The sequence below is a fragment of the Bombus flavifrons genome, chromosome 7, assembly GCF_040668555.2.
Source record: "Bombus flavifrons isolate JBK064 chromosome 7, iyBomFlav1_principal, whole genome shotgun sequence".
Taxonomy (NCBI): domain Eukaryota; kingdom Metazoa; phylum Arthropoda; class Insecta; order Hymenoptera; family Apidae; genus Bombus; species Bombus flavifrons.
Window position 1 is genome coordinate 11,945,320 of NC_138448.1, and position 21,935 is coordinate 11,967,254.

General features: G+C 39.3%; 1 protein-coding gene and 1 non-coding gene across 8 annotated transcripts in view; one reads left to right on the forward strand and one right to left on the reverse strand.

The window, feature by feature from the left end:
- Positions 1-21,935, forward strand: part of Sesn (Sestrin) — a 147,269-nt gene that overhangs the window by 106,808 nt on the left and 18,526 nt on the right. The window contains exon 1 of one of the 7 annotated variants that reach the window (XM_069117485.1): positions 14,712-15,441. The exons of the other annotated variants lie outside the window; for them this stretch is intronic. Coding sequence (XP_068973586.1) covers positions 15,421-15,441 — 21 coding nt within the window. The 5' untranslated portion in view covers positions 14,712-15,420. Of the gene's footprint in view, positions 1-14,711; positions 15,442-21,935 lie in introns of those variants that run through there. 7 annotated transcript variants of the gene reach the window in all.
- Positions 6,367-6,439, reverse strand: TRNAA-AGC (transfer RNA alanine (anticodon AGC)). Its single transcript has one exon. It is a non-coding gene; the product is annotated as a tRNA-Ala (tRNA).

The window sequence follows — 21,935 nt, forward strand, 5'->3', positions numbered from 1 at the left end:
TTAACTTTGTCTTTCGCCCGTTGCAACATAGTCCTCTTTCAATGAAATCTATTTACGACTAACTCATCGTTTACTGAGTTTCGTCGAAGCCAAAACAGAGATAAATCCGTGACAATATAGTGAAAAATAAATACGCGAAAAGAACAAGATGGACAGATAAAATGAAACATTTCATCGATATTAACCGATTTTACTTAGGTTGCTCGTTTCGAGAGGAAGCTTCGATTAGAATATGATATTAGATCTGTCTATTTCAGAAGAACAAATTAAATCAGTCAGAACGTATAAATGAGACACAAACGAAAGAAAGAAAAATGACATGACAATGAATAATGAAAGTGGAGAGAAAAGAAAATTGATATCGAAATTTTTAAATGATATCGTTGCACGAATTTTCAAAGCAATCTGAGAAAATATCAAGGCTATTTGCTGTTCGATAGCGCTGTTTATGAAATTTTCATCCGGTGTTTGCGTCGAACGAGCGTCGATACGCGGAAAGGCTTGAAAACGTTGGAGATAATTTTTTGCCTGCGTCATCTTAAGGTGGAGGCGGTTATTTTTTTCTGATATTTCGAGTATCCAATTCGTTCGATCTTTTATATAACACTTATACTGCCCTCCTTAGTCAGAACGTTCTATTTAGCATTTCTTCATTTTCCCAGATATATTGAAATATTTCACGCTTCTGGTATTTCTTACCTTTCAAATATTAATTAAACTTCCTAGTCAGCTAATATTTTTAATCGAACGAAGAAAAATAAAGACGACACAGAGAAAATGATTTAATTCCTATCTCCTTCGGTTTCAAAGTGATAGATAGAACATTTCAGCCAACGGTGACAGTACGTATAGTTAAAAGTATACTCAATATCAATTATATCAATCTTACTAAATACCGACCTACTTAACATCCGACCGTCAAATATACCGCTTCAAACTTCTACAAATACGATCGGCTTTTTTCTCGACAAATTAATCGTTTTCCGATTATCATTCAACAAATAACACTAGTCTTCCGAATGAAACTTCTACAAGCAGCTCCTTAACCGTTCTTGTATTTACAAGGTTAATAGGATACCGCGACGAAATTCCGGTACTTAGGAATTACTCTTAATAGGAAGTATTATGGCAGTCGTTCTTTCGATATTCTTGATCAGTGGTTCGATTCTCGTTCAAACGGTCAAATCGATAGATTAGCTTGTTATGAACGAGTAAGCAGCGAACTGAACGCGATTATAAATGAAGGGTAACATTAATCTTTCTGTACTTCGATCAAAGTTCAAGCGATTAAGAGGTAGAGTGTAGATGGTTCCATAGTCATTCAAGACGTTAGGTGACCTATGGCAGAATTCATTTTCCTTCTTAACCCCAGAATGACGTTCATAATTCTTATGACTAACAAAGACTTCGTTTGGATTAGATAATGTGTTCGATCGTAGATTATCGATTAAGTGAACCGTGATTATTAGACGAATAAATCATTCATCAGATCGATTATTAGCAAAATAATATCGAGATTATAATCAATGTGAAACAATATTAGCAGTGACTGTAGATATTTTTTTAGATATTCACAATGATTTCTACAACCTTCACCGCTGGAGTTGTTATTCATTATGTTATTTAACTCTAGTAATTATTGTAACGTAATATTATAGTATATCGATAGCGTCCTATAACGCCTTGAAAAAAGGTACGAAACCATGTGAAGATATACAGGGTGGTTGGTAACTGGTGGTACAAGCTGAAAGAAAAAAAGGAGTCGAAAATATAGAATAAAAATTTTTTTTTTACATCTAACAGTGAGATTATAACGTACCGCACGCGTGCCAAGCGAAAATTCAAAGTCGATTTTCTCGAAAACAAAGCCTCAAACGAACAATTTTTATTCTATATTTTCGACTTCTTTTTTCGCGTAGAATCTTTCCGCTTGTACCACCAGTTACCAACCACCCTGTATATTATGTTATGTTATCATCAAAATGATTGGAAACATTTATATTTCGTTAATAATTAATGATTTACGGTCCTGTTCCCGATGACTGATCGATGTTATCAGGTGTTACAGTCGACTGTCTTTATCGCGCGAAAGTGCAGCAATTAAATGACTCTGGCGATATTCAGTAAACAGATTATGTACGGGTCAACACTTGTACTTGGTTGATGTACCATGCAAATTATGCAAGATTGTTATTTCATGCTGACCGTAAGTGGAAAAGTTGCTTGTAAGTGTCGATTATGCTGACCGTAAGAAGGAGCAAAACAATCGAATATTTTTTACAGTGGCGATCACATATCATCCAGACTTTGTCTTTCTGACTTCGCTATTTCGAGTACTTATTTTTCATTTTTCTTCCATTTCATATTCAAAATTTACTCGATGAATTTTATTTCGTTTCAATCTTCCGTTCCTTTAATCAAAGAATTCTAGTTCAGAGGAAAAGCGGAACAGTCGACGAAATCTTTAATTTGAAGAAACTTCGAGCAAAGTTAAATCGTAATAGAAAAATTTATACGACTTTAAGTCTTAAAACATATTGCTATAGGCACTCATAAAAGCATGAAACTCCATTACAAAATACCGTAAATAAATCCAAATTTTATCCATCATTTCTTGTATTTATCTGGTTTTCGATAAAAAAGAATGCACGCCTAACCTTCGTATAATTACATTTTATTTACCGCATCGAACGTTTCACGACGTGTCGCAATAGCGAGATTTGACCAACGATTGGCGAAAGAAGAATCGTCACAGCAGCGATTGGCCGGGAGTATCGATCGTTCGACCGATACCGCTTTATTGTCTTCCGACCAATAAGAAGAGCGTGCATTTTCGTCTTCTATTATTGATATTTCGTTGTCAATAGACTGGCAGATAATACGCTCGCGTATTCACCAGTTCCTGATAATGTTCAGCACGATGTTTTCGTGAAATGAGATACGAGAAACGAAACGAACGGTCGACTAACGCGTGTCGGGATGACACGGATATCTGTACTTTATCAGCCTCGTGCATTGTTATTGCAAAATTCTGCTGCGTGAAATCACGCCGATGAATCGTACTTGACAATACCGCTATGTATTGGTCGCTTCAGCCATGTCCCATAATTTTGTTCCAACGATCGATTACCACAGCGTTATTAATTTCTCTTTTCCATTAGTCAGAGGACGTTTGGTGATTGTTATTCGGTATTATTTATCGAGTCAGCCGATATCGTTGATCAGAAAAGAAAAGGTCTAATCTTCTTATCTAGATACATCACGTTTCACTCCCTGATTGTACTTCGTTCCATATTCATGTTTGAACTTTGCAATGTTTGAAGAAGACACGTGTATCGCTCGACATTCCTCTGCCTTTACATATTTGCTGTGATCAACTATTTTGCAGACGAATCTATTAACCACTTCAAGGGCGAATTTTTGAGGAAAAGATAATTGCTCGTTATTGTTCAAGTGTTTATTTAAATATACACATACGTGATGCGTGACACCTGAACATCGTCGAAAATGTTGGCGATAGAATAAAACGTTGTTAAGAAAATTTTTAATATTCTAGGAGCCACGACTTGTCGCGTAATTGAATTCTTTGTACACGAAGGAATCAAGGATATCTCAAGGTCACTTCTAGTTCTCTAAATAGATCTGAACATTTTTCTATACATCGCTTGATGCACTTTTTAATTCTTTATAAACAAGTAATAAGGTAAATCGAAAATATAAGATCGAAAAGCGATTAGATAAAAAAAATACATTAGCTTTAATGTATTTAAAACTTATCGTATGAAAGACATGAAAAACAAAAACAAAAAAATACTACATTGTTTCTTCCTGTCTTTCGTACTGCATCACCAATATTTTTCACAATATTCAGCTGTCACACTTTACGTTCATAGCCCTGTATACCTGTGAATACTAAATGGGAGATACAATACTCGAAGAATATATTGATACGTCTAAGAAACGTAATTTCTTTTTTTTTTCTTTATTTAATTTGTATTTTACAATTTGTCCAGCTGGACATTTGCTAAATTTTTCTAACTTATTTGCTAAATAACATGTGGATGGTTACCCTGAGCGGGATACCATCCAGAAACATAGTGTACACATATATGATCATATCTTCGAGAATTATACTTCAATTACACAAAAAGTAAACCTACACACACGTATCGATATCTTTCAAGAGGTTAGCACTAGAAACAGATGATAATCTTCTATTTCTTTTTTTCTAATGCATTATATATAACTATATATGTAGTTATATATAGATATGGTATTGAAGATAATTTATATACAAGATAATTTATCTGAGGAATGTAAGTCAATTTTAAGGGAATATAATTTATTATCGATATAAAATGTATCCCGATTTATCCGATTTATGGTAGGAAACGTGTAAAATAGTCAGTTCCATTCGCCCTTGTCGACGATTCTACAAAGAATAAATCGAACGTACTAGACGTGGCAGTCGCAAAATATCAGGATCCGCTAGTTTACGACACCGTACGGGCGAGGGTTTAAAATTTATGCCACCCTCAAGTGTTGACGCTCTTTCTTCCTACAGGCGAGGGTAACGATAGCCAAGTAGTCGACGCAGACGTTCGGACTTGACATTTTCTTATAGAAATATTCACGTCTGGTAATCTTAATTGTATTTTTCGTAATAAAGCCTAAATTACAGAAAAGCAAAATCTACATTCACATGCAGTGATTACAGTAAGTTAACCTGATCGACCAGAGAGCTTTTCGCCAAATGATGGAGCATCGGGTAACCAAGCCACTGGTTTCTGCCCATTGTATCCCTTTGCCCTCCGAACCTCTCCGTCTAAATTAGCCACTGCTCGTAGGCAGCGATCTACAGCAATAGCAAAACCACGTTTCAGAGTAACCCCGAATATGGAACAAGGCGATACGTTTTGCGTCACAGAATTATTTTACGATGGAGTAGAGGAGCGTTTATACGTCATAGCGTGCGTTTGTGTTTCTGTGAAACAGGCAACTCGTGTGCGTGTTATTAGAGAAAATCTTTGTACCGCAGCTGTTTGATATGATAATGCAGCAAACTTGCGAACAGCTACTACTTGTCACTGTTAAAATCGGATTGATTCGAGGGGAAAACAATACGTATCGCGTTGTTTAACTGGACTTAGTATCGATATTGTAGCGTGACAGATGCATGGACAACGTGGTGATAAACGTGGCTGTCCTTCTTATTCAATAAATCTTATTAAATAAATCCCCTATCGAAATTTAGATGGCGATCTAATCTATATTTGCGATGACTATTTATGTAGACGTTCCATGGTTCCCGTGTAAACACAGATGCGATTATTTTTGTGTGCGTAGATGATCTAATCGTGTCGATAAAAAATGATAGATATGTAATCGATACTTTAGTTACACTATAAAGTAGATATTTTTCGCGTACATAGAGCGTGCGTCAATGTCAAACTTCAAATTTCATTAACGCTAAACTGAGACGCGATAACAATAACTGTATTGGTAAAATTCGGAACCATTCGGAAAATGTATACGGAGGTTACAACGTATTTATTAATACTAAATGTAGACATAGTTCTCAAGTATCCACGATATCGTCACATGTACGTGACTTATCAGGAATTGTCAAACTACCCGAGGGTAGGGAACGTATTCGTCTATGACAAATGTTCGATACGATTCTCATTCATTAGAACTCGCTTTATGGAGTACCACACGTGCTCAAATATTCTGCGCCTTTCCCTTGCTACCCGACATCGGGTTTCAATTTGTGGCTCCGATTCTTGTAACGTAGTAACTGATGTATCAAGTAGCACATTTTTTATGTAACCTATCACGTTGGCCTATAACTCACATATATTCGGTTTCTACGTAAAAAACTAAATAGTAGGACGAAGTATCGCAATATGTGAAGACTGCAGAGGAAGAACATGACAAGTCGCATTTTCTATCTTTTACAGAGAAGCAGTTTCTCAACCAATCCCGTGTTTCCAAAATCTATTTTCGAAGCTAAACATGTGTTCTTTCATCCCGTCCAAAATTTATAAAATATTTTGGCTTCCACAAAACTTCGTCAATTTGTCAGCTATTTTTAAAATACACGTCTTTGGAGCTAGCAGATGCTCATTTTCGATTACGTCACGTTCAAATTCTCCTCCCCTGATCGCATAATAACACTGAAACCAGGAAATGTACTTACCATGTTTCTCCGCTGTAATCTACATATTTTATATCGTACAAAATCGTTCATTCGTTTGAAAACGATACTCGTATTTAGAAATGAAATTCGTACACGCTTAATGGAATTATAAGATCGTTGAAAATGACTCGTTTAATGATAATTTTGACAGGAAAAAAAAAGCAACTTGGAGGCGCCGGGCATCGATCCCGGTACCTCTCGCATGCTAAGCGAGCGCTCTACCATCTGAGCTACGCCCCCTGATAACAGGCGCTGGAATTCCGCGAAACTTCCGGAGCAAAGCTCCGATAGCATGACACAATTTCTTCTAATTGATTTTTCGCTGACTTGGCAGCGTTAATTGACAGCCGGTTAATTAAGAAGTCGATGCAACCGATTAGACGTAAGAATCGAACAATTGTCCTTCGAGGAATTCGTTTATCGAGGGTCTGCTCTGTGTTGGTCATTGTTGAGTCGTCGTCAGTGTATGTCAGATCGTTGCACTCTATCGTTTAACTAAATGGTACTGATACAATATTACGAACATAGAATTACTGAATCGAAAATTATTTCAAAAGATTCGAACGATATACGAGCCACTGCTAATTACTTCGAAAGCTGCTGCCATCTTGGATTTCCAATTGGCAGCAATTGATTCTATATACGTGTACCAGGTATGTAAATATGAAACCGGAATTTGCCTATACATGGCCCTAGCTGATAATGTAATTATCACTAAACTGCGTCATTGATGCCAAAAGTCTTTGTTGACATCTCACAAACATTTTCGACTCAGAACAATACAAGTTTCATACAACAGCATAGTTTGTAATAGCGTTGAACATGTCAGATTTTGTGCCTGGAAACTACGATTTGCGGACAGCATTGATTTTCTGTTACCATTCGAAGAAAACTGCTGCAGAATCGCATCGAATGCTTGTCGAAGCTTACGGTGAGCATGCTCTTGTTAAATCGCAGTGCTCTGAGTGGTCTAAAAAATTCAGAAGTGGCAATTTTGACGCGAGGAACGAAGAACGTGGAATACCACCGAAAAAGACCACCGAGCTGTTAAAACCTGGCGAAACCGTTAATACTGAGCGCTACCGACAGCAAATGATCGATTTGAATCAAGCTTTGCGTGAAAAACGACCAGAATATCAAAAAAGGCAACACAAAGCAATTTTGCTTCATGACAATGCACCATCACATACAACAAAACCGGTCAAGGAAACGATCGAAGCGTTCAGTTGGGAAATATTTTTGCACGCGGCTTACTCACCAGACTTGGCTCCATCCGATTACTATTTATTTGCATCGATGGGACACGCACTTTCTGACCAGCACTTCACTTCTTACGAAAATGTACGAAAATGGCTCGATGACTGGTTTGCCTCAAAAGAGCGACAGTTTTTTTGGCGTGGCATCCACCAATTGCCAGACAGGTGGGAAAAATGTATAGCTAGCGATGGGCAATACTTCGAATAAAACATTTTTAATCATTTTCTTACAATAAACGTGTATTTTCTATACAAAAATTCCGGTTTCATATTTACAGACCTGGTAACCTCGGTCTTAGTTCCCGAGATATAGGCAAAAATCTGTCGGTACTTACTACTACAGTGAATTCTGTCTATAATTGTGAGTATGCGTTGGTATCGGTTATCAGCCGCCTTGCAGCGCGCCGATTTAAAAAGCTAACCCAAACCCAACTCTTATCTTTTGTTTATACGTAGTGCATGTAAACGGGGGCTGCGCGTGCTTCAGTATTCTGGGATCAATTCAGGTTACAATGCTGTATACAACTGCGTATTAAAAGTGATTATCTGTTTCTTCACGACGGATCAGGTCCGCGGGCTAAAAAGACATTACCCCCTAGATTTAAACATTAGATTCAGCTAGAATCAAACGTACGATAATCACTTATTATTCACGTTATAGTAGCACGCCAGAATAATTTACTTATAATTCTCAATGAGAATTTATTGTAAAATACTCCCAAATAAAAAAAAATCTGTTTCTTCGACCGTTCGCGGAGAGACGCGATCGCGAGGAAACGCGTCAACGAGAGTCGTAAATTCCCGTTACGATTAGACAATCGACGCCACGAACTGGTTGATCCCCTATTTCGATTAGGATAATAGAGGTGGTTTAATAAGTAGAATGCTTGATTAACAGTTCATATATAAACAGTTATTGGGGAAACCCACGTTTCCCCAATTTTTACCTGATGGAGCAATGACCATAAGGAACTTTTTCACTCGAAGATATTTTGTGTCATTTGACGGCTTTAATGGTAAATCAAACAGCCTCACTTTATGATGGTTCCTTAGGATTATTGCGGTCCGCTCAATTCTATGTACACAGTTGGTGGCCGCCTCGAACATAAAGGGTCACCGGACGTAACACCATCAATGGCCTGGATTAGGTTTGGATTAGTCTTTTATATTCGGCCGGGTTGGGGCAGGCGGTCATAAGTTTGAGTTATGAACAATAACATAATTACAATTCATGTTATGCTTTATATTTTATTGTTATCATGTGAAATTGGAAACTTTCCAGTCACAATTTCCAGGCATTTAATTATTCGACTGTCAAAATCGTGTTGCTGTTGAAAGAGATTTTCAAAGATGTTTCTTGCTGTCTCGCATATGCGATTGTGAATGACTATTTAGATTCGTAAAGTATAGAACAAAGATAAAGGATATCAGTGGCTGACGGATGTAAACAGATCGCCAAGCAACGAACTTGCGACTGTGTCACAGACACGCACACATACGGGCAAAATTCTCTGTAACGGCAACGACAATTTTTACAAATTTATATCTCGAAAACTAGAAGAGTCTGGCGGTAACACGCAAACGAAAAAGTTCAAAGTATTGATTTCTACAACATATTAAAAATCATCGAAATGGAAGAGAGCTGCAGCTTTCTAAATTAACTAGCAAGTTTCTTAGAAGCCAAAGTGATCGACTCCATTTTTTGTTAATTTCTTAGTTCCATTGCCTAAGTACACGGTTAATGTTCAGTTCTCGATAAACAAATGAATTATTTCTATAAGTTATTTATCGTAAGAAATGACATAAAGAACAATAAATAATAGTAAATTCTAATTTGTGGAGCCGATGCATGTGGCTTATGAACGGCCCCTATGTATATAAAATGAAAGAATTTGTTTGAATTTTAAAGTATTATACACACGATTTGGCAGTAAAATTTGGTAATGTTCTTTCGTGTCGTAAAAATTCATGGATTTCGGTCTTCAGCTTCATAGTGGCTTCTTGCTCCACTTCGACTGATAATAACGTCTCCATTGTTTCGAAGGCTTTTATGTACAATGATGCGTCATTAGCAAAGATAAAGATGATCCACTAATGCCACGTGGTCCAAAAGTGTGGCTCGTGCCATAAAAACGTTTTACACAGTCCGATAACACACTAGCCAAAGAAAATGTCGGCGACTTGATTCGAGTATTGAGTCACGGTTAGAACAAAGGTATCTTTAATCGGTCGAAATGTCTGTACACAAGTTCGTTGGTACATATTTGCACCTTTAAACTTCTTTGGAAAAACATGTTAATACCACAAGTGTAGATTATTCGGTTCTTATACTTTACATCGATAAGCAATCTACAGCAGCTCCAAAGTTTAGATTTTGATATATTTTACTTAAATATAAAGAGAAGATTTCATTAAAAGATCTCTTAAGAAATATTACGTAATTTGCTTCAATAATTGTTAATCCTCTGCAGTCACAGAGAATTAAATTCGATATTATGTCTCATTCGATTATTCTCAGTGTCGACGTATGTACGTATGAAACATATCGCTCTCTTTGTTGGAATTTAATTCGAGAAAGACACCTGCGGACACATTATTAATATTTATGCAAATTTATGTTATTACGAACTAAAGAAACGGAAGAAATAGCAGCTGAAAAGAGATTTCCTCCAACTATTATAACAAGTACTTGTAATACTCCAAAATTAGCTTACTGAATATATAAAATTTTGTTTTGCTCTTTGATATAACAGATTAATATAGATAACAGAAAAATAAATATAGAAATAAAAAGAAAAATGAATGATAGAGATAAGCAGGAACAGAGAATGCATATGTACGAAGAAAATAAAAGGAATGAGAATAGACCTATAAGAAGCGATAAGATACAGATACGATATAGAAGTATAAAAGAAAGTTATAGCATAACATCGTTATAGAAAACGTTTAAGATTACAGAAAAAGGATAAAAAAGAACGTTCTAGTTCCACTAGTTCCAGCATGGAAGGGAGAAAGTGTCAGGCTGTGCGTGTTCGCAACTTTTACGATCCTCCGGAGTTCTCGGTCCGTAAGGCATTATTGCACAACACGAAAGACAAAGAAAAAAGTAAAACGAGGGAGAGTCAAGAGAGTTGAACAGAACTTCCCTCTTGATTTACTCGCTATTCCGGAAACAGCACTCTTGACTTCCGCGCTGGTTCTTTTCCAATGTTGCAGTTGTATTTCTTTCCACGGTCATGACGGTTCGCGTGTCTTCGGCACGTGTTCGTCCATCGTCTACCACCTCGACGTCTGTTTGCTCGTTCCCTCATCAACTAATTCGTGACCATTTTTTATCTTGCAACAAGCACTGTAACGCCGCTTATCGGACGTCGTTTTAGTGTAGGACATTGTGATGATTCATTCCCTCGTGACTCGAAGCTACATCGACGTCCTTCGCGTTCCGTCGCGCAATTTCTCACAAACTATCAAAACTTATTATTGTTATTGTACTTGGTCGATTTTATTAAAACTCTGACGACAAGAAGTCATCGTAAAACGTGTCAATAATTTTTCTGCTGGTCAATTGTTTTTATCTTAACTGAAATGTGACCTGTCAAAGCGAGACCGAATAACAGAGAATTCACTGTAAGAGCACTGATAGAACACTGCCTGATGATTCTATGTAGAAAAGACAGACCAGATAATTTCCTATCGATGAAGTATCGGCATAATTATAAAATTCCTAACGTTAACACGAAGAAAAAAAAAGAGAAAAAAGAGAAGTTTGATATACATATAAGAGAGGGGTGACGAGAAAGGAATTCCCGCGGATAGATAAGTCTATTTTGCAACCGGAGATGAACGCGATCCGTTAATCTACACCGGCGATTTGCAGTTCGTCACAATGTAATGGAACGATAGTTCGCAACGTTACAGCTGAAACGTTTCATTGCCACGTAATACCTTGCCGGGTTCGCGATGTGACTCATCGCCGCGAAAGGATTCTAAAGTGTTTTTGCATCGGCGGCCTTGATCCGCCAGTTCGATGAGAGTTCGCTCAGAGCAAGAGGGAGAAAAAAGGAAGAACGAGCACTTTGGTTAAGTCATGGCGGCCGATTAGACGCGTCGATCAATCATTCCGCTATTTTCCTTCGCGTCTGTCGTGCTCCTATTCTTGCTGCGACACACTTCTTTTTTTTTATTATCATGATACAGTTCGTTACGTGGCTTTAACAGCGAGATCGGATGATCGTGTACGTTGCATCATTGAGAATATAAATCTGTCTAGTTGCAACGACTTCATACTGCTCTTCTGTACTTGTTGACCGCGGATTTTTATAGACATTCGTATTTTTATGAACACGCATAGAGATAGAACTTAATACCGACTCGAAATTGAACTACACGATACTTTCATGAATTATACTTTGAAGATTTTATATATCTTTACACATTGTGCGCGCTCTTTGCACTCTTATATCTTTAAATTTTTCATTAATGCACAAACATCCGCGGCTTATTTATTATCCATTACTTCGGGTGCTTGTATGCACCTAAAAGCACTTACAGGAACCTATATAAAGAGTAATAATGATTTCGATAACGTGACTCAGCGTCCTACGATCCAACCGATGGTTTTTCTCGATCGAACATCAACCTAGCAGTCCGTGTCGTCTAGTGGCAGCTGACGAACCATTTCGATGATTTTGCTAGCAACAGCTGACCGTTGCAACGCATAGAGAGTAGTTCTCTCTTCCGTTATAACGGCACAATGCGTGCGACCGGCTGAAAGCTATTGCACGCTAGGAAAGAACGAGCAAGAGAAAGAAACGAAGGAAAAGAGAAAGGGATAGATAGATCGGTCACGGGTTAGACGGTGACGCGTGGTTATAATATAGTGGAGGGGTGGTTGGAAAAAAAGCGGAAAAGCGGAGAAAGCAAGAACAAAACGAAGCTACCGAGAGTGTTGCTCGGTCGTTTGGCGTAGGGAGATGTAGGGAGGAGGCGGGGGATGCACGTGAACGAGACAGAGACTGGATAAAGAGCGAGAAAAGAAATAGGGGATTAAAGCGGAATGAGAAAGACGGATGGATGTTGGAAGAGGGCGTGGAAACGGAGAAAAGAGGCACGGTGGAATATCGCGATGTAGGGAATGAACAAGAGAAAGATGCGAGAAAGAGACACGGCGAAAGAGTGCATGCCATGGTGGGGGAGGAGAATAAAAAGAGACAGAAAAAGATATAGAAGCTATACATATACGAGGAAGAAGGAAAAGGAGAGGAAAACGGGCATCGAGGAAAAGAGATAGTAGGAGTTGGTGGTGAAAGAAGGACAGAGAACGAAGTAGGAGTGTACGGGACGGTGGTGGATTGGGAGAAGGGGATTTCCGAGCGACGGGGCCTATAATATCGTATGGCAGTGCCGTAACGAGAGGCGCTTTCCCGAACGTTGACCTCTTCGCGCTTCCAATACTAACCTCGCCCAAATGCCCGCTCCCGGGAATACGAAATACATAATATGTATGTAGAAACTTTGGTGTCTCTCATCGCAACGGCATGGCTCGACCTGAGAGATCATCCGACTTTCTGGAAACCGATTGACCGAGAACATCTCGAAATCTCGATTGCTCTTTAAAAGACCGTCCCTTCCCTCTATATTGTACATTAGGATTTATTATATTTTACACCGAATGGGCAGAAGTAAGGTTCTGCAGCTGTTTCCGGGGGCAAGCTGCTCCGGCCTTTTAAAACGACCTTTTCTTGGAACTCACCTCTAGGCGAGCTTTCCTTTTATTCGTGAGTATTTTAAAATTTGAAAAGAAATTTTAAATGTCCATAGGGTATTTATTGAAACAATGAAAGAATTGTAATACGTTTTCCGAGCGAATTTCCTTCTAGAGGTTTCATTAGCCTTGCGTTAACACACCGACCGTGATGCTGGTACGTTCTTCTCGGTTTCGAAAACCGAGAACAGCTCCGTTCCTAACTCTGGAACAGTTTCAAACGCAGTTCGATTAATGGTTCGTCATCATCGATCGTCATCGAAAAGCCGAGTGACTAGACGCAATCAACGTCATTGTACTAGACGTCGCGGCTGCTGACACGGTGCTTCTATTCTTACGATGAGGAGACGTCTAGTTAGGCCACGCGACTCGGTACGAGGGACTTTTTGGGTTCGTTCGCATGAAAAATTCCGTGATGCGGTGGCATCGTGACGTTTCGTACTCGCGACAAAGGGCCGTAGATATTTTGCGGAAATGAAAAGGGGAAAGAGCCCTTCTTCCTTTCCGGCCGAGTCTTTATTTCACGTTGTCCTTGGAACACAAAGGAACCTTAAAGGCCCTGAAAGGTTCTTCATCTTCTCTTCCTTGGATGCAAAGAGACCGGATAGTTTCATTGATCCGAACAGTTACGAGGAATATTCGCGAATCATAGCGTCCTCAGCGTCCTCGTATGTACATACATCTATCGCGATAACGTAGCCTCTTCACTGAGAAAGAGCCTCTTCATTAACGCTGATAAACAGCGAACGTTCCACCTTCTCGAGGATTATATACTTTTCAGTTATGCAAGGGGAGATTACCGGTTGTCGTTTCGCGAGAACCGTGACAAACTACCAGGTAACGACAATGAAAGTGTATTTAGAGTAGAGATATACAAATCGGACAGCAACCGGTGTAGATTCTGCTACTTTCGTGCTCGTATGCAGCAACACGCGTCTCAAACCCATGATTTTGACTTTCTCCCGACATTTTAAGCCGAGAAGTCAAGGGAAGTACGAAACGGGCCGGTGTTCTTCGTTTACTTTTACGCTTTTACCAGTGGACCGCATAACACGTTACAACTTACATCGTGCCGATAATCAGATGGGATCGATATTTTTAGCACAGTTCGTACTCCTGTTGCTAAGGCATCAGCTGATCAAGCCGGCTGCCTGCGTGCACCAGCCCCGTATCTATAGCTACCTACACTAACATCCCCACCAATGGTCCCCTCTCCCCTGTTGCCCGTTGACTTTAACCGAACGCATAACCAAGTTAGATATTCACGAAACGTTGCAATGAATCACGAATTATCTGAAAGCAAAACCCTCGTCTTTTTATGCGCTTTATCAGAATTTCGCTTTAACGACCCTGGCATGGTGCTCGCTGTTGCTACGGCACTGTCGACCAATGGCAGGTCCGGGGAACCGGCAAGTCTCCCCACCAGCTGTTCATTCCCCACCACGCCACCTCGACCAGATGATCGCAGCTCGTAGCTTAGCTCGACTATCGAAGCATCAGTTATCGTCAGTTAGCAACCGGCTCTCTTTCCGTATACATCGTTCACCGTAGCAAATCCCCAGCACGTAATGTCCAGTGTAACCTGATTCTTGTGCTCTTCCTAATTATGTGTCGGTGTTGTGAACGATCGTAGTCTTTTCTACCTTCTTCTTTTTTCTATTACATTTACTGCTTTTTTACCGTTCGATCGTACTTTTATAAAAAAATTGTGCAGCCGTACAAGATCGAATAGAGCCTGTCGCATACATAATACCCAACGCCAGGGTACGAGCAATATTTCTGTGATATTTATTATGATTGGTAATTTCTCGCCGGTGTACCTCGCGTGTGATAACTCACGGACGTTCTATCCCAAAGGAAAACCTACCGTTAAGACTTACCGGTGAAAACGATTCTTCTAAATTTCGCGACGTCACGTATATACGTATATACCCGTCGTTTTTTTACCAAAAGAGCTTTAGATCGTTAAGGGACTGAAGAGAGACCTTTTCCTTTTTTTATTACCTACAACGTATACGCGTACGTTTTTACGTTATTATATACATCTGCCCGAAGTCTTTCGTGTAATATCTCTTTCATACGTATAATATATATACATATATATAGTGTATTTATTAAAATCGTCCAAAATTCCTGTGGCTAACGTGACCGAGTCTTACCCCAAGGCGGATACGATCGCGAATTGTGGTGGTGCCGCCAGCATGGGTCAGATTGGAAATGACGTGAGTTTTTTACAAATTTTTTTTCATTTTTCTCTTTGATTTGTTTAAATTTTAAATCCCGGCCCAGGAAGCCGACCTGCTGGTCGCTTTCGAGACGAATGCGCCTGTCGCTGCCTACCGGGTTTTTTTTTATTTTTCTTTTTCGCTTGGTAACAGCGAGGGGGAGGATCGACCGGCTTTTCGGCCTTCTTCGTGTTTCTCGTAATTACAGCCTATATAAACGTATCTGCGTGTACCGGCATTCATCATATACGTGTATCTTTCTATTCGCTCACGCATGCGACCGGCGCATTCGGAAAGTCACCGAGACCTTACGATTCATCGAGTAAAGACAGAGTGTAATACGAAGTAAGGGAAAAAAGATGGTCGGTCGAAAGGGTTGAAAGGAGACGAAAGGAATCGAGGAATGTCGCTTGAATATAGCGATATTTCTTGTAATACCGTCGAATTAATATTCCGTACGCGTTCCCCCGAATTAATTCCGAATTTCGAAGCATGTTCAATTCCTATTTAAAATGTAAGCTGTCATGTGCTCATTTTTAATATTTAGCTTCGTATTATCGTATTTGAATCGTTATGTATGTATATACGATGCTTCGGTCGATCTCTTCGATCGTTGTAAGCATACATCTCCTTTTCGTCATCTATACTCGAATAGATCGAATCGCGCATCGTTAAATCGACGAAAAATAGAGAATTCTCTCGATAAATTCGATTCGATAACATAGACGAGACCGGGTAATTGATTCTATTTAGAGGAAAGCGTAACCATTCGATTCACGATTCGCGTGTATGGTTCGTTAAATTGTAGCTCGTTCGAAGAGAAGCTGCTGTCGGTCTTGTGGCGTGAGACCGATATATTGCGCGTGAGGATCGGACACCAGCTCATTTTTTACGCGGATTTGTTCGTATGCGTTATTTGCTCGTTCGATAACGAATAAAGGGTTGATTGTCTGGAAATAACGCTTCTATAAAAGAAGATCCATGAAACATTACTCTTTTCTCATGCTGGTCGTATATCTAATCGGAGGAGTTCGATCGAATTTTCGCCAATCGCCGGACCGTCGTAACTTTCAAGTTCATGAAGATTTAAGCTTTGAACATGTTTATTTTTAAATTTTGTAGATTTGCAAAATTCTCTTTTAAATTCAGACTTTCAAATTTCGATATTGAATTTTCCAAAATTCGATATTGACCTAATCCCTATCGATACATGACAATCTTGGCGGATTCTTCGATTTATTTTCGTGGACAGGTCAGAAATCTCGAACATAATTTCATAATGCGACAAGATATTCTCTTTACAGTATTTATCACTTCCTTCATTGGGAGTTAGCAGGTGAACCTGGCTCGCGGATGACTCGCAGCAGTCTCTGTTCTTGCGTCAGACATTTATCCCTCCCTTCCTTTACCGCGGCCCTGTGTCACTTTGCCAATTTTGTTGACGTGTTTCATCATCCTGAGCGTTCACCCAAAATCGACCTAGCGTTGTTCAGCTACTGTGGATGTCAGTTTGTTGATTTCACAGTAACCATTCACTTCCCACTCATAAATTTCATACCTTTTTAACATTGCAAGCCAACGACGCGAGCATTTCGAAATCGATATTTGTTTCCTATACCTTTGTAAAAGTTTTCCTGTCGATAGCTCGTCCATTAATAAATACCAAGGCACTTGCAGTAATTTCTACTATTTATATCGTCACCTTCCTCGTCACGTTTCGTCATTTTTTATTACAGTTCCCTAAATTCCCAAACTTTTGTTTTTCTTCCTCTTATGCTACATAACGTTCGATATTAACACTCGTTAAATTCTTTAATTTTATCGGAAACCTTCATTTTTCAACCTGTTTAGCCACATCGGGTGTTAATACGTTCTTCCATTCAACTAGAGCCACGTTGTTAATTTTCGTTCTTCATATTGATCGTTTCATTGACGCATTTCGATCTTCGTCATAGAAATTTATCGTTGTTTTATCATTGTTACCTCAGCAAACGAGTCGGTATTTTCGTGCAACGTGCGAGTTATCTAATGAATACGGCAACAAAGGCCACCCTATCGTTAATTATTTCTGTCAGACATTGTATATTTTTTCACATATGGACAACGTGACTTTCATATATTGTACAAACGCGTTTATGGATATCAAAGTTCGCTTTGAAATAAATTCGACTCGTGAGTTGTACGTGTTTGTCTTGTTATCACATATCGAACGTTTACCTATGGAATTCCTTCACTGTCGTCAACGGACGATAATTGAACGACGCTTTGTTCGAGTCGATCACCCGAACGCGTGTAGCATTCCGAATAATTAGAGGGTTTTGCGCCTCGACAGAAACGGATCGAACGAAAGGGAAAAAATCATCGATGTTTGCTCGACGTTTAGCCAGTGTAACACGGGTAGCTTCGGAAATAATCGCTAACCCGTTTGAACGGTCCTTCCTCTAATCAGCTCGAACAATCTAAATAAGGCTGCTCTAATCATTTTGAGCGATCTACGGGAGAGAGAGAAACTATTCAGTAGTCAGCTTCTAAGGAGTTTTTTTTCGGACGTAACGCCATGTTTGGCGTTTCCTGCTTTTCCTCTGGGAGCATTTTTCTTGCGAAACCGTTTCAATGGCTTCGAGCCCTCTTGTATCCAATTTATATCCACACATAGATCCCAGTACACTGCCATATATCATAAATAGAAATATAATATTTTAAATGAGGAGCCTCTAACAGATTATAAATTTTACCTCTGTGCTAACAAAGTAAATTACGTAAAGTAGTGAACTTTGGAAAGTAGAGAAAAGGCGGAGCAGGTATTAGAATAAAAAAGAAGGAAGGGACGGTTTATGGCTAAATCGATAAACATCAATAAAGATTTTAGCCGGTCAAGTTGGCCAGTCCGCCAGGCGGTGAGTCATTTACATGTAAATTTCCACATTTTGCCATAATTTCATTCCATATTTATTTGTCATAGCTTCATTCATAAACGTGCGTGGCTGGTCAAACGCGTCTCGTGTATTGCCCTCTACTTCTTGATTTATATAAATCCTCGATAGCCTCTCTGAAAAGACGTCCGTATTTCAATTTCATATGGAGACTGTGACACGAGATCGGCACAGAAATAATAGAAGGTTGAACCGTTCGCCTGGAGCGAGTTCGTTACGAGACAAGTTCCGTCGAGTCCGAGCGCAGTTTTGCATTTCTAATGTTTTCCTCTGCGCCAGAGTCGTGTTATGCAATCGTGTCGGGAAACTGTACGAACGTTCCTCACGACCCTCTTTGAAGTATACTGTAAATTGGCCGTGGAATTAAGAGAGAGAGAGAGAGAGAGAGAGAGAGAGAGAGAGAGAGAGGGATGGTGTGCGTAGCTTTGAAGACTACCCTGGTTTCAAACGATTATTTTTATCCTACGACTCCTCTTTACTTCCCTCCTTTCGTTTTTCTCCTTTTCCTTTTCATTTCTCTCGTTTTTTTGTTTCACCCTCTTTTTCTTCCTTTGTAAAGCGTGACGAGCGTGCACGTTCCATCTGGGCATGGTGGCCCGTTGAGACAGGCTCTCATCGAATTTCTCCATTTTTTCTTTTCTCTTCGCTTGTTCTCTTCCCTTTCCCCATATAGATATACATATGTTCTTTCCTCCTCGTCGAGCTCCCCCGAGATCGTAAAATTGTTTTCCAAGCGTAAACCGGTTCTAGAGATCTGGGTTCTGGTTTTCAATGTTGTTGCGCGCGGTCATAGGCCGCCTTCGCTTCTCGAAGACCTCGGAGAACGGGTCCGGGCCCGTTCGGGCCAACAGGTTTTCTTGCTTTTTCTTTTTTCGTGTCATCGACAGCCGTACCATAACCACCGCTCAATGAACCAGCATTTTGCTACCTCCTTCTTTTTCTCTCGTCCCATGAAATCCTCTGAATTCGATGTTATGTTTTTCGTCGTCGTTTTAGAAGCTAATGGCGTTCAATCCCCTTGGTAGTGGAAACATTATGAAACACTCTTATAACACGTCGAAGAATAATTCACCGTTTATCGGACTGGACAAGCTTATGCATCTTTTTCCTGAATAATGCGCGGAATTTTTAGAAAATTGCCACTTCAACGTAAAATAGGAATATTAGATACAGCGATCATATCAAGTACGATATTTTTCAAATAAAGAAGGAAAACAATGGCTTCGTTAAAAGAAAATCTACGTGATGCACCTCTTACAAATTTTTGTTCCGTTATTTTCAAGTTTCAAGCATTGTCGTTACATAATTAACGAGGCACGAGTAATTCAGGACACGACATGTAATTTACACTTTAGTTACGTCCTTCGCTAGATCTATAGCCAAGCAAATGGATTTGAAATGGTCCTATTGTTATTCCATTCAGTATAAATCTCGTCTTCAATTACGAATCTATTATGACCCGGATGGATCATCCCGGCAGAAACGAATCAACTCATCCTCTATTTACATATAAAGTGCTTACCGCTGACGTAACGCACCGCTTTTTTAAAAATTCAACTCAAACGTCTCGTATTTCGAATGGAAGTTGTTTACCTTAAGGTTTGAACGAAATTCTGCAATTCTTCAATAGAACCAACTGTAAAACATACGAACGATAATTAACCGATCTAATGTACATGTTCAGCCAGGTAACGAGGAGGTGTTTATGCACAGGGTGGGTTGTTTTCGCTTATCGTCGCGCCAGTTCTTATGTAAATGTTACAATTTTAACGTAATCCGCCATTGGTAAACATGTTTGCCGGTAACGTTCGCGGATAAACATGTACTCTAGTGCCCTGATCAACGTTTATCTTCCTCGATTTTACGTTTTTGGGTTTCTTAACTCTGCCGAAGAAAAGATATCGTATCTAAAATTGGTGAAATTGGATAGAAACATCGTATCTGGTTAATATTCTCTACCAAAAGATTTAATAATAGAGATATCGGAGTTTCCTTTTCCTCATATTTCTCAATTAGCTTGGATACGTTAATTTTTGTATGTTTCTCCAAATGATATTTCCTGAAATAAATTATTTAACAATGCGGCCAGAAATAGAAAGTAATATAATTAGTGCAGACAGAAACAAAATTATTTAGAAATAGGTATATCTAAACTAAATATACCTTTACATCGAGAAAAAAAAATAGTTGTCAAAGAATTATTTCCATACAAAACACGGAAAGCCTTTTATCTTAGTTTTAGAAACTAAAAAGTTGCTGATAATTATACTTGCTAGTATAGATAACTATCTGTATCGATTCGTTAATGGCCAAAATAATCTGGTTGTTCCTTTTACATAGTTTTAAACGATTGTTTTCCCTGATCCATGGGATTAACATCACGTGTTCCACTAATCTGTCTTAGTTACTCTGTCTAATCGATTACTCGATATTTCACGACTTTCCAATAAATCGGCTGAAAAATATTTGTCTTGTCATAGTTTCGTAACCGGCTATTAGCGCTAACTAAGGAAAAGCGAATGAACGTACTGTTATCAGTCGTTGGTTAACGTCTTCGGTTAATTTCATGGCAAAACAATGAACGAATACACCGATATATACTCAGAGTTCAAGTGTTATCCGTTAGGGACAGAGATATATCTGCGAAGACAATGAAGGACGACACGGAAGAAAAGACAGTTCAGTTACTGGTAATTTCACAATGCACCCATGTCCCCGGTTCCCACTATGATGGTAAGCGACATCTTTATTCTCTTGATCTGATCCATATTTCATGGACCCGTTACAACAGCGTCCAACCGCGTCTGGAATCTATCAGCCAGTCAACGTATATAATTCTCGCGATGTTTTCTGGTTCTGTACGGCCGTCCATCCTGGTTAGAAAGTCATTGTTTATGGTCCCACTCGCTGACCGGTTTTTCTACCAAGGGAGTCCCTGCAGTGGCGCCCATAAGCTTGTCCTCGATCGGTGTAATTGCTCTCCAAGGGGTTCCTCTTTTATTTTGTGGCCCTTTCTTGTGATCGTCCTTCTTCTTCTTTCCCTTCTCCGCTATTCTCCCGTGATATTTTATTAATTTCAGTTCTATCAAATATTTCTTACGAGGAAACGTTTCTTTCGATCTTTCCCTGAATTTTTATCAATCTCGATATTTACAAATCTTCCGATAATCTTGAAATTTATTTGTCATTCTCTTTTATCGTCAACCTTCTTTTTTATCGAATGTTCTTTACATCGTGTTAATTAAAAATCGAAAGTTTTGCGTCGTTGTTCCACATTTCCTGGTATTCGGTCTTTGTCACCGGCGTCGTCGAGCCAGCTATTGAGACAGACACGACGAGGCACATTGAAAAAAGACGCGAGGAGCAAACGATAGAGGCGGAGACACGTTTGCTATCACGTGTCGTATTCACAATCGATACGATGACGTCGAAGCCGAGCAGACCAATCAAACCACGGTCTAGCTTAGCTGCAACAGTCTCATCCGCTGATAAGAAAGGAGCATCGAACTCGCAAAAGCTCCTTTGTTTCCCAGACTACGTTCCCCCGTTTTTCTCGGC